Here is a 12,670-nt window from a genome sequence, read left to right as displayed (position 1 = left end):
AAGAGGATTCACCTGTCAAATAGCAACAACATTTTCTTACAAGACTTTCTTCTCTCTCATTAATGGAAGGGATGTTTGACTCCAGAAGGGAATGGAATGGGCTTGAGAGTTTGAAGGAGGATAATTTGCCATATAGGCAAACTTCTTCAATTCCATCCCTGGTTTAACACAATAATATGTTAATAAGTTTAATATATTATTATAATTTAAGAAAATACTGCTTTCTGCTCATTGGTACTAAATGAGATCAATTATATGCTTTTTGAATGTTTCTACTATAAGTATTAAAATGGTTATTGTAGAATTGTATTATGTGAAGGCATAACATAATTTTTTTATTCTTGTAAAATATCTAAGGAGCTTTATGTTCTATTTAATTTACCAGCTTCATACTTTGATTACTTATGTTAATTGCTGCTTGTTTACACCATTGTTTCTATAATCTCAGATAATTGGAATATTTTTATTTTGATCACTACTAAAATCTGGTAATTTCTGTCTTATTTTAGATAACAATGATGATTTCCTGACAATGGCGGAATGTCAATTCATTATCAAACATGAACTTGAAAATCTTAGAGCTAAAGATGAAAAAATGATCCCTGGCTACCCCCAGGCAAAGCTGTATCCAGGAAAATCATTGTGTAAGTCATTATGTCAATGAGCTTTTTTCTTAATAGACATAAATAGCAAATTATAGATGCCTTTTTCCCTCTTACAGAAGAATTTACACAAACTTACAATGACTTGTATTTTTATGAACGTATCTTTTCCCCTTGGAACCTCAGTATAGTGCATCTTTAAATCAATATGTTTGTTTTGTGTTGTTGACTACTTATTTATCAAGGTCTCATAGCATACAGTTAGCTTAAAATCCAGTGTGAACACATATACATATTACTCAATTAAAATGAGCAAAGTTTACTTTATGCCCTAATATTGTACATGAAAATCTGTGGAGGAATATAAAAGGGAAGACATGGTGTTTTCCTGGAGCACTCTTTCCATTTCCTCTGATCTCACTGGGTATGCAAATTAGAATTTTGCAACTTTTTGGTTTTGTGTGATTTCATTTTAATGAGGATACTAGTTTGCAGAATGAGTTTATTATAATGCATAATTCCAAGTTTGCTTCAAACCCAGATAGTGGCAAAGCTTCAGAACATTTTTGCTGCCTAAGATACACTTTAAACATGTAAGCTTCTTTGTCCCCTAGTCTGTTTTTTTTTTGTTGTTGTTGTTGTTGTTTTGTTTGTTTGTTTTTTTGAGACAGTCTTGCTCTGTTACTCAGAATGGAGTGCAGTGGTGTGAACATGGCTCACTGCGGCCTCCACCTCCTGGGCTCAAGTAATCTCCTGCCTTAGCCTCCTGAGTAGCTGGGACCACATGGTTTACGTTTAATAGTGTAATACCACCTTCCAATCTTCATCCAGGTGTTACTGGTGGGTCTTTGTTCTTAGAGCTCCCAAGGTGGGGGCGGGCGGCTCCCAAGATGGGGGCAAGCCTTTTGTTCTCTGACCTGGGGTTCTTGGCTTCACAGATTCCAAGGAATGGAACCTTGGGCCGTGCGATGAATGTTATATTATAAGCTGTGAGTCACAGATGAGAACTGTGGAACCCAGCAACTAGTGTTTAGCTCCATTAGGATGAACCTGGGCACTCAGCTGCGCAGGAACAATGACGAGCTTCTAGCCCAATCGGGAGCAGCAGTGGGTGCCTCGCTGGATCAAAAGCGTGGCAGACGCCCTGTGGGATCCGGAGGGGTGGAAGTCAATGGCGGGTCTGCGACTGCAGCGAACAGCAGTGGTGGACCGTGAGCAAAAGCTCAGCTCGAGCCAGAACAAACACGACCAGAGGAGTGTGCAGTTGCCAGATTTAATAGAGTGAAAACAGAGCTCCTATAGGACGGGAGGGGACCCAAAGTGGGTTGCCGCTCCCTGCTCGAATGCCTGGGTTTGTATCCCTATCATTGTCCCTCCCCCTGTGCTCTCAGGCGATAGATGATTTGACTATTTCTTTTTTTTTTTTTTAATTTATGTTCTAGGGTACATGTGCACAACGTGCAGGTTTGTTAGATATGTGCCATCTTGATGTGCTGCACCCATTAACTCGTCATTTACATTAGGTGTATCTCCTAATGCTATCCCTCCCTGCTTCCCTCACCCCACAACAGGCCCCGGTGTGTGATGTTCCCCTTCCTGTGTCCAAGTGTTCTCATTATTCATTTCCTACCTATGAGTGAGAACATGCGGTGTTTGGTTTTCTGTTCTTGTGATAGTTTGCTGAGAAAGATGGTTTCCAGCTTCATCCATGTCCCTACAAAGGACATGAACTCATCCTTTTTTATGGCTGCCTAGTATTCCATAGTGTATATGTGCCATATTTTCTTAATCCAGTCTATCATTGATGGACATTTGGGTTGGTTCCAAGTCTTTGCTATTGTGAACAGTGCCATAATAAACATACGTGTGCATGTGTCTTTATAGCAGCATGATTTATAATCCTTTGGGTATATACCCAGTAATGGGATGGCTGGGTCAAATGGTATTTCTAGTTCTACATCCTTGAGGAATTGCCACACTGTCTTCCACAATGGTTGAACTGGTTTACAGTCCCACCAACAGTGTAGAAGTGTTCCTATTTCTCCACATCCTCTCCAGCACCTGTTGTTTCCTGACTTTTTAACAATCGCCTTTCTAACTGGTGTGTGATGGTATCTCATTGTGGTTTTGATTTGCATTTCTCTGATGGCTAGTGATGATGAGCATTTTTTCATGTGTCTGTTGGTTGGTTTCATGTGTCTTCTTTTGAGAAGTGTCTGTTCGTATCCTTTGCCCACTTTTTGATGGAGTTGTTTTTTTCTTGTAAATTGTTTGAGTTCTTTGTAGGTTCTGGATATTAGCCCTTTGTCAGATGAGTAGATGGCAAACATTTTCTCCCATTCTGTAGGTTGCCTGTTCACTCTGATGGTAGTTTCTTTTGCTGTGCAGAAGCTCTTTAGTTGAATTAGATCCCATTTGTCAATTTTGGCTTTTGTTGCCGTTGCTTTTGGGGTTTTAGACATGAAGTCCATGCTCATGCCTGTGTCCTGAATGGTATTGCCTAGGTTTTCTTCTAGGGTTTTTATGGTTTTAGGTCCAACATTTAAGTCTCTAATCCATCTTGAAGTAATTTTTGTATAAGGTGTAAGGAAGGGATCCAGTTTCAGCTTTCTACTTATGGCTACCCAGTTTTCCCAGTACTATTTATTAAATAGGGAATCCTTTCCCCATTTCTTGTTTTTGTCAGGTTTGTCAAAGATCAGATGGTTGTAGACGTGTGGTATTATTTCTGAGGGCTCTGTTCTGTTCCATTGGTCTATATCTCTGTTTTGGTACCATTACCATGCTGTTTTGGCTACTGTAGCCTTGTAGTATAGTTTGAAGTCAGGTAGCATGATGCCTCCAGCTTTGTTCTTTTGGCTTAGGATTGTCTTGGCAATGTGGGCTCTTTTTTGGTTCCATATAAACTTTAAAGTAGTTTTTTCCAATTCTGTGAAGAAAGTCATTGGTAGCTTAATGAGGATGGCATTGAATCTATTACCTTGGTTTACCTCCTGCTTTTAGCCTAATTGGTATTTTAGTGAGCCCTCTTTACTACCTGATGGGTCGGGTGTGAGCTGAGTTACAAGCCCTGTGTTTAAAGGTGGATGCAGTCACCTCCACAGCTAGGCTTAGGAATTCTTAGTCAGCCTAGTAAATCCAGCTAGTCCTATCTCTCACAGGCAGACAGATGCCCAAGAACCAGTTCATATTCACATTTCCCAGTTGTCACCAAATATATTTTAGATCTTGTTTGCTCACACTAAGATCCAGTCTAAGTTAACCCATGTTGTTTGGTTATGTCTGTCTCTTTTAATATAGAATAGTTTCTCTTTTCCATTTTTTCCCTCATAACATCGACTTGCTGAAGAGACCATGCCATTTGTCTCTTAGATTTTCTCATTGTTCCCCTATCCTCTGTTTTTACTGAAAACTGGAAAATTTTTGGCAAGAATTCTTCATAGGTGATGCTGTATCTTTTCTGGACTTCCTGATTTCCTTAGACATGATAGGGAATAGAAGGCCTTCTGAGATTTTATTTGCCTTTCTAACTTCTTAACTCTCTAACTTCTAACTTCCTCTTTTGTGTTCAGAATTGTGCCTTACTTTTGACAGAGCTTTTTCAAATTGTAATCTTTCTTGACCTTCTTGCATTTTAGAGTATTTTCTTAGGATAAATTATAATTTTTACATTTTTTTTATAGAAAGTCTTTTTTAAAGTAAGATGTAGTATTTATTCTAGCCTATTCCGAACTGTATTCAGAGTTCTGATAAAAACAGGGTTTATCATCTGTACGGTGGACATATGCATGATTCCTTTCAATTTATATAACATATAGCAGGAAAATACTTCTCCCAAGCATCTTACAATTTTTGCATTTATTTTCTATTAGTTTCTGTCAATTTAAAAAATAATACATGTATATGATGAAAATTCAAATAGTTCAAAAATTTAGACAATGATAAGTTGTCTCTTTCCTGTCCCATGTTCCAAATCCCTTTGTTCCTTCCCTATTATATACCCTTAAAGAAATTCTGTTCAAGAGAAGACATGTTCAGAGAGATGGGGAGTGTATTGTGCATACCATTTTGGACTTGCTTTTTTATTTAACAATATATTTTGATCATTATTGTAGAATACCAAATTAGGCTAACTCATTCCTTTTCTTGGCCACCTAGTATTCCATCATATAGATGTTATATTGATGAACATCTAATTGTTTTCCTTCAATGTTTTCATTAAAAATAAAGTAGGAAAAGTCCCAGAAGTGAAATTGTTAGATCAAAGGTATACGCATCTTTTAGAGTAGATACTGCCAAATTGCCTTCCATAGTGATTGCTTCATCTCGCTCTGTCACCCAGGCTGGAGTGCAGTGGCACGATCTTGGCTCACTGCAACCTCTGCCTCCCAGGTTCAAGCAATTCTGCTGTCTTAGGTTTCACCGTGTTGCCCAGGGTGGTCTTGAACTCCTGACCTCAGGTGATCCACCCACCTTGGCCTCCCAAAGTGCTGGGATTAGAGGCGTGAGCCACTGTGCCCAGCCGATTGCTTCAGTTTATAAAGGGAATGCGTGTTATATTGAGCATTCAGCAGGATGTTGGCTTTTGACTAGGTAATTTTTGTTGTGTTTGGAAAACATTCATTCCTTCTACTTTATTAAGAATATTTTGTATTTTAATTTATATTTTATATATTAATGACATCTGTTTTTTTACCCCTGACATTATCAATATGGCAGCTGATGTTAATAGAATTCCTAATATTAACTCATTCATTTATTCCCATGGTGAACCATACTTGCTTATATTATCTGTTTTCCTGCTGACTTCCATTTAATATTTTATTATGTTTGCATCAGTAGTCATATGACATGAGTGTTTAGATTTCTTTTTTGTTGTATTCAACAATTTATATTACGTATACATTATTAATTTTTTCATGTAGTTTTTGTATCCCTTGTACTTTGCTATATTGAGTCATCATAGCCCTAGATCTCTATAACAACTATGGGAATTTCATTATGTTCCTGCCAATTTGCTCTTTGTATTTTCTTTTACTTTTGTTTTATGAATTTTGTAGCTATGTTTTGGCTGCAAAAAGATTTTGGATAGATTTTTATTGTTGATTGCACCTTTTATCATTATGAAATATTATTCTTCATCTTCCTTAATGTTTTATTGTTGCTGAATTCAGCCTTGTCTTGTGGTTCTTGCCTTATTTCAGTTTGCATCTGTTAGAATGTTTTTGCCCAGCCTATTACTTTCAGCCCCTCTCAGTATCATTTTACATAGATCTCTTATATCAGGATGTAGTCAGATTTTGCTTTGCACTCTAATCTGAGGATTTTTTTTTTACTATGTAAATTTATGCTAAGTAAAATATTTACTGAGTAAACTTAAACAAATTACATATTTTGTGTTAGGTTATGGTGTGTTAATGTTATATTTTATGTTGAAAGTGTTTTTTTGTGTGCTTAAAATATCTTATATAGGCTATGCCATCTTTTTTCCCATTTCAGTGGAAAAGACTAGGAAATATATTTTTGAAAATCATGAATTTATATTGATATAGTCAATTCAAATTTAACATTATAGGCTATCACTTAATTTCTTTGGTTTATATTTGTATCTTTTTACTTATATTGAAAATATTGATTCTTAATAACATCACCATAATTACTAATTTGCTTTATTTTACAATTTACATAAAATAGCTTGTAAGGCCATGCTAATTTTAATATTAATGCAAGTTCTGGATGAAGTTTAAGATTTTCATTTTTCTTTTTTGTTCTATAACTATATGTAGTCACAATCTAACCTGTTTTAAAGGTATGTTAGAATTTCTGTATGAAACCATCTGGCTCTGATGTTTGTGGATTAGGTTTTTGAACAGTTTTCTCTAAGTCTTCTATGGAAATTGATTTGTTTAGACTTTCTATCACTACTGGAGTTAGTTTAGGTAAATTATATTTTCCTAGAAAAGTTTCCATTTTATCACATAGGCTTTCAAATTTGTGTGAATTGGTTTGTACAGATTTCTCTCAGCATCTTTTAAACTCCTGTTTTAATGGTATTTTTCCCTTGTCTTATTTGTGCTTGCTTTTTTCTTCTTGATTAAAAAAATTTTTCTCATTAACATTTAAATATTGAGGATATTCCTCTATCAGCCATTAGCAGGAGATCTTATGGAATGTGGGATCTTGATTCAGTAGGACTCTTAATCACTTTTTAACTTCCTTTCCTTCCCCATAGGCTGCTACTCCCAAAGTCCATTACTTTTCCAGACACTTCCCTCTGCATTTCCCAGAAGCAGTGCTTTCCGGTCTGCTTGCCTCTTGTTCTGTGTACTTTCCAGCCCTTCCCTTCAGCCTTTCCTGCTGTCGGAGCTCTGACCCATCAGGTCTCAGACTTGTTTCTGGAAGTTCCCACTTGGTGTGGGGCCTTCTCCTGAAGGAGGGTGATGAGGCCTCATTGGTGTTATCTGGGTTCCTACACCAAATAGACTCCTCTGGCCTCCCCGTTTGTCTCTGCAGCTCCTGCTGGGGCTTCCTGCACCATTCTAGTCTGTGGCCAAGATCTCTTCCAGGTGTTGGTTCTTTATTGCCTGGCTTGCATGTTGCAGTCTCCCCTGTCTCTGGGTTGTGCTGTAGGCATATGTTACAGGTGCTTTTACTTGCTCTCCTTGTTCATCTGCATGGCTTTTAGGAGGTATCAGGAAGTTTGAACGTAGGCACTCATTGTTCTTATTTGTCTGAATTTCCAGTTATCTGCGTATGTCTTGACGTTATTTTTTATCAATTTTTTTTTTTGGTTGGACATATGTTCTTTCAGTATGCAGAGTAAGGATTACCATGATTTCAGGAAAATTTTCTTCAGTTCTCTTTGAAGAGTTATTTGGTTGTATTTGCTCTGTTCTCATCTTGAGGGGTGCCAATTTTATATATGTGGGCTCTTACATATTCTTTGTAGTATTTTCAAGTCTTTGTTCTTACGTAATTTTCTTAGGCTTGTCTGCCTGTTTCCTGATTGTATTTTCAGTCTTTCCTTTTTATTGTTGCTTTTATCATGACTTGAATCTAACAAGTTTATAGATTTTTCTCTTGTATTGCTTCTCTGAGCTCTCTCCTTCAGCTCTCAGAGATCTTCTTTGAGTTTTCATTTCAGAGATGGGATGTTTGCATGAATTTCTTTAATTTCACGAAGAATTTCATAGTTTTTTGTTGCTGGATGCTGTAATTTTCCGCTGTTTGTTCTTCGACTTTCGTTTATATATTTTTTCCTTGTAGTATTTTTGGTTTCCCCTTTTTTCCAGGTAGTATTTTTGTATAGCTCTATGCCAGTTTCTTTGTGATTATTACTTATTTTTTATTACTTGTGTTTTAATGAACCCCTATTTTTCCTGGACTGGCCATTTTTAGAAGAAAGTGTGTGTAGGAGAGAGAAGGCGCTAGGGGCTTCCAGCAGGGAACTGTGGTAGTGAGAAGCTCAGATTTTGCCTGGCAGTGTGTTCTCCTTGAGCCATCTTAGTCCCTGAAGAGAACCTCCATGGTGCACTGTTCTTGCAGGGTTTTTCTTGTGTTTGGCAGTTAGGCCTGTCTTTGACCCACCAAGACCCACAGCTCCATAGCTAGTTACCTTCCATCCTTGGGTCCCAGCAGGTCACTCTTCTTCCTCTAACCTGGCCTCTTATCTGGCTATGGTGCCAGGCAGGGAGCAGACATACTCCAGGTGTCTGTCGTGCACCCTCATTGCCTGCATTCTGAGCAAGGGGACTGTGATTTACCATACCCAGTTCCAGGACAGCCTTGCCCTTTGTGTGCTTGGCCCAGGTTTGCAGAAGCATGGGTGCTCTTAGTTTACCCAGGGCTGATTTTCAAGGCCTCTTTTTATAGTTGGTGATTTGGGATTTTAGTTTGTTTTTTCGTACTTGCATGAAAGATAGGGATTTCTTTTTATGTTTCTTGTTTCCTTTTGTTTTTAATTTGGCATCACGAACAAGAATAGGGTAGAGGTATCTTTTTGCCACTATTTGTAACCACAATTTCCACATTCTGTAGTTAAGCAGTTGTTTGATACTGTCCCAAAATTTTTAAATCTTTCGTCATCTCCTAGCGGGAAGGCATGTTTTCAGACACAGCTGGGTACTGCATCCAATAAAATACGAAGCAGACTGGGGCACGGTTCTGATTGTTAGTGTAAGCATTCTGTTTCTCCCTTTTCATGCACATTGATAATATGGAAATCACGGCTTCCACCTGTGAGTTTCTGCACAGGTACGTCCTCTTGGATGTGGCTGGGACAGAGAAAAGAGTGAGTGTGCTCTTTGATCAGATGGGATAATGGAGCAGCAGTTTTTCAAATGCTTCTAGTTGCTTCAAAGAGATAAATGTTCAGCTGAATGAAAACCTTCAAGGAAATATGTAAATGGATTTCTCTAACTGTGTAGGTAGCCAGTCTGGTATCCTGAAGCAATAATAGAAATAACTTTCTTTCTGGCAGGATGAGGCTTTTGTAAACAAGGATTTTTTTTCCCTTTCTTCCTCTCTTCTCCCTTTCTCCCTTCTCCCTTCCCTTTCCTTCCATTTTGGTACTAAATATGAGTACAATAAAATCATCTTGATCGTGGTCATTGGAAAGATTTTTATACTGAGATAAGAAATAAATTGTCAGTCCTGGGATTTTAAATGCTGCATTATTCTCTTCCTTTATGCCTTTGAGAATGTGATCCTTAAACTGCTGTGTTTTTTGCATCACTTTAATTTTATATAATAATACTTGGTGGAAGGAAAGTGGCATATGCATAATTAAAACTATAACCTATTTTGGGAGTGCAAATTTTAGAACTAATAAAACTTGGAGTAACTTAAATCCTAGATTTTCATTAAGTTAAACTACAGAAATAAGTGGAAAAGCTATTTTCATTTTATTTGAAGTTATCTGCTCCCCTAGGCAGCCTCTGTGAGGCTAATTGGGAGGTGAGGCTTTAGTCTGCCCAATGTGATGCCCCTCAAGACTGAAAGGTGGCCAGGACTTTCATGAGAAACACTCCCCCGATCTTACGTTTAATTTGATTTTCATTTTACATACACGTATAAAGTTGCTTGCTGCTTGCTGTAATGTTGTGTTTTGATAGAAAGCTTTCATTAAGTAGATAGCAAGTTTTGTCATGTAAACATGATTTCAAGGCAGTTAGATGGCGCTGTGAGATGTGCATTGTAGGTCCATGACTATGCCGAATGTTATGCTTGGGGTCAGGTTCCAGCTCATGCTGAGGTCTGAAGGGAGAGGGTGGATGAGCCAATAGCCGAAAGAACACCTGGGGGTCCGTAGGCAGGTGAAAGGTAGTTTTATTCAGCAGCTGTCTTCAGCAGCAGCTTACTTACACTTCTCTCACACTGTTCGCCCTGTCTCAGCTGCTTAGTCCGGTGGCTCCCACACACAACTGCATGGTCGGCTCTCCAGGGTCAGCAGCCTAACTCTTTCTCTTTCTGGGTATGCGTGAGCTGAGCCGTGTTCTGGCTCCCCACTGTCCATCTATTAAAGCCATGTTATGGCTACATGGCCATGATAACAAGTGGAGTTTTATGGCCTGTGCTCTAAAGTTGCTGAGTCACTTTGGATGTTTACCTTGGGCTATCCTCGACCAAAGCACAGCCGTGTTCCTTACATGCATATTAGGGTTCCCCCTCATTCCACCACGTGACAAGCAACATGGAGAATTAGCAATTGGCTACATGTGTCTTAGTCCCCAAGCATTCATCTTGACAGCCATTCATTTCTTGTTTTCATGTCTTCTAAGATCTTTTCATGCCCTCAGACTTTGCCTCTCCTAGTGATTAACAGTCAATCATCATGCAAATAACCTAATGAAGGAGTTTTAGAGGAGTTTTTAAGGGATCCAAGGTTTTCTTACATTTTAACCATATCCTAAGGGATGTTACTTTATTTAGATTAAAGCTGTGTCTAAAAATGTCTACTGGATGTTTATCATGTTTTGATTGATGGGACTTCCTGGCACATGTATTATGTCTTTAATATTATATAGATATTCTTTTAGAACCTTATGATAGTGTTTTAAGAAAGATTTTTTTTTTATTATTAAGACAAAAGTGATCTCTTCACACCTGAGTGCTAGAGTACTAGGTGCAGCAGCAGCTGTGGGAACAGGGACTGTCTTCATTGTGCAAAGGCTGCTGGCCACCACTTCCTGCAGGCATCTATGCTTATCACCCCCTGTTGGATTGGAGGTAGCATGACCTGCTCCTCTCTCCCCCACAGAAATGCTGTAAGGAGTTACGAGAGGGATTTTGCTTTTACTTTTGAAGTAAACACATCACATAAACCAAAGACAGAAGCAGTACTGTGTTAGTATTGTTATTGCATTAGTTAATCTGGAGGGTCCTACTGTAAACTATGTTACTGATGATAGTCTCTCTTAAACTAAATTTTGATTTGTTTGGCTAACGGTTCAATGGCTATTACAGCCCCAGTACTTGACAAGAGATCATTCAGCACTCTTGAAGGAAGGACTCTGGCTGAGGTTTTTGTTTTCTTTAAATAGGCCCACATGGCATTATGGTTTCCTTTGAAGGTAAGTCTCCTTCCTAGTAATTACATTCTTAACTGACATGAGAAGTTTGGAGGATTTAAAAAAAAAAAAAAAAACACCTAAAAGCAAACCTCTGTTTTTAGAAACTGAAACCAGAACCATGACTTTGGCACTGATAAACAGAAGATCAGTAATTTAGGACCTGCAGCTTTATATTCTCTCCAAGTCTTCAGTTCACAGTCCTATTTTTAGAAACTGGTTTTTATGCCTGCCTGGAAAGTCTTCTACAGTAGAATGGAGTCATTTTTTTTTTAAAACAGAACTTAGAAATAATTTATATGCTATAAATCAGTTCAGTTAAAAAACTTCATGTAGTAATTTACAAGGGTAGTAATAGGAAGAAGGAATCAGCTGTAGCCTGTACGTCCCCAAATAAGGACTAAGAATCAGAACAGTCGTGTGTGATCAACTTTAACTCTTGCAAGCTGAAGAAAAATCCACTGAACCATGTTAGAATTAAAATATTAAAAAATGGATTTGCCAGTACCAGAGACTGAGTAACTTAAACCACATGTCTTTTTACCCTCGTTACTGATACTTTGAGTGTATACTTTTTTACAATCATGAAGGATAATTTTATCACAAACCTAGCTTTTAAAAACTTTTTTCCTCGTATAACTTATGAAAATATAATTGTGGGGGGAACCATATATGAAGAATCTTTTTTTTTCAGACTTTTCCTATTGTTAGTACCAGATATCTCTTTATTATCTTTTTCTTTTTCATTTCTAAGAAGTTGGGTTTACTTTTAAATTATTCTGAAGAGTTTATGATGGGGACCTGTCCTAAGACTACATTGTCTCTATGTAGTGTTACTACACTGAACACTTTGTGTTTCTGTTCCACACTGCAGACGTTTATTTGCCAGTCCTCAATAAGGGGTCTTATGCTTGATATTTTTATCACCTGTCTCTGGTAACAGGTAGATAGGAGATAAGGGAGGTAGCCCTCCGAAGACTTGAGCTGATAAACCTTAAAGAGCTCAAAGCTTATCAGTGGATGAAAACAGCAAAGCATCCTTTCTTAATGCAAATTTTATCTTTTTTTTTTTTTTTTTTGAGATGAGGTCTTGCTCTGTTGCCCAGGCTGAACTGCAGTGGCACTATCATAGCTCACTGTAGCCTTGAACTCCTGGACTCCAGTCATCCTCCCACCTCAGCCTCCTGAGTAGCTAGGACTACAGGCACACACCACCATGGCCAGCTCATTTTTGATTGTTTTTGTAGAGATGGAGGTCTTGTGATGGAGCCCGGGCTGGTTTTGAACTCCTGACCTCAGGCAATCCTCCACCTCAGCCTCCTAAAGTGCTGGAATTATGGGTGTGAACCACTGTGCCTGGCCAAATTTCATTTTATAAGCAGCCATATTCTTAGTAACAGACTGTATTAGGAACTCATGTGGAAAATATTCCATCTCCCCAAATATGGCACAAGGCATTGTATTTGAGTTCTCCATATCTACAGAACACACTTCCTCTTG

The 12,670-nt window shown here is 38.1% G+C and overlaps 1 protein-coding gene across 5 annotated transcripts in view; it reads left to right on the top strand.

The window, feature by feature from the left end:
* The window catches only part of ANO10 (anoctamin 10), a 238,809-nt gene that overhangs the window by 16,577 nt on the left and 209,562 nt on the right, over window positions 1-12,670 (top strand). For all 5 annotated transcript variants that reach the window (XR_013414552.1, XR_013414551.1, XM_015131207.3 and 2 more), the window contains one exon: window positions 510-644. Coding sequence is in view for 3 of the 5 variants with exons in the window: in XM_015131207.3 (XP_014986693.2) it covers window positions 510-644 (135 nt within the window). In the remaining 2 variants the exon portion in view is untranslated. The remainder of the gene's footprint in view (window positions 1-509; window positions 645-12,670) is intronic.

Source organism: Macaca mulatta, chromosome 2 (assembly GCF_049350105.2).
Source record: "Macaca mulatta isolate MMU2019108-1 chromosome 2, T2T-MMU8v2.0, whole genome shotgun sequence".
In the NCBI taxonomy this organism is placed as follows: Eukaryota; Metazoa; Chordata; class Mammalia; order Primates; family Cercopithecidae; genus Macaca; species Macaca mulatta.
This window is presented reverse-complemented; position numbering and strand designations above follow the sequence as displayed.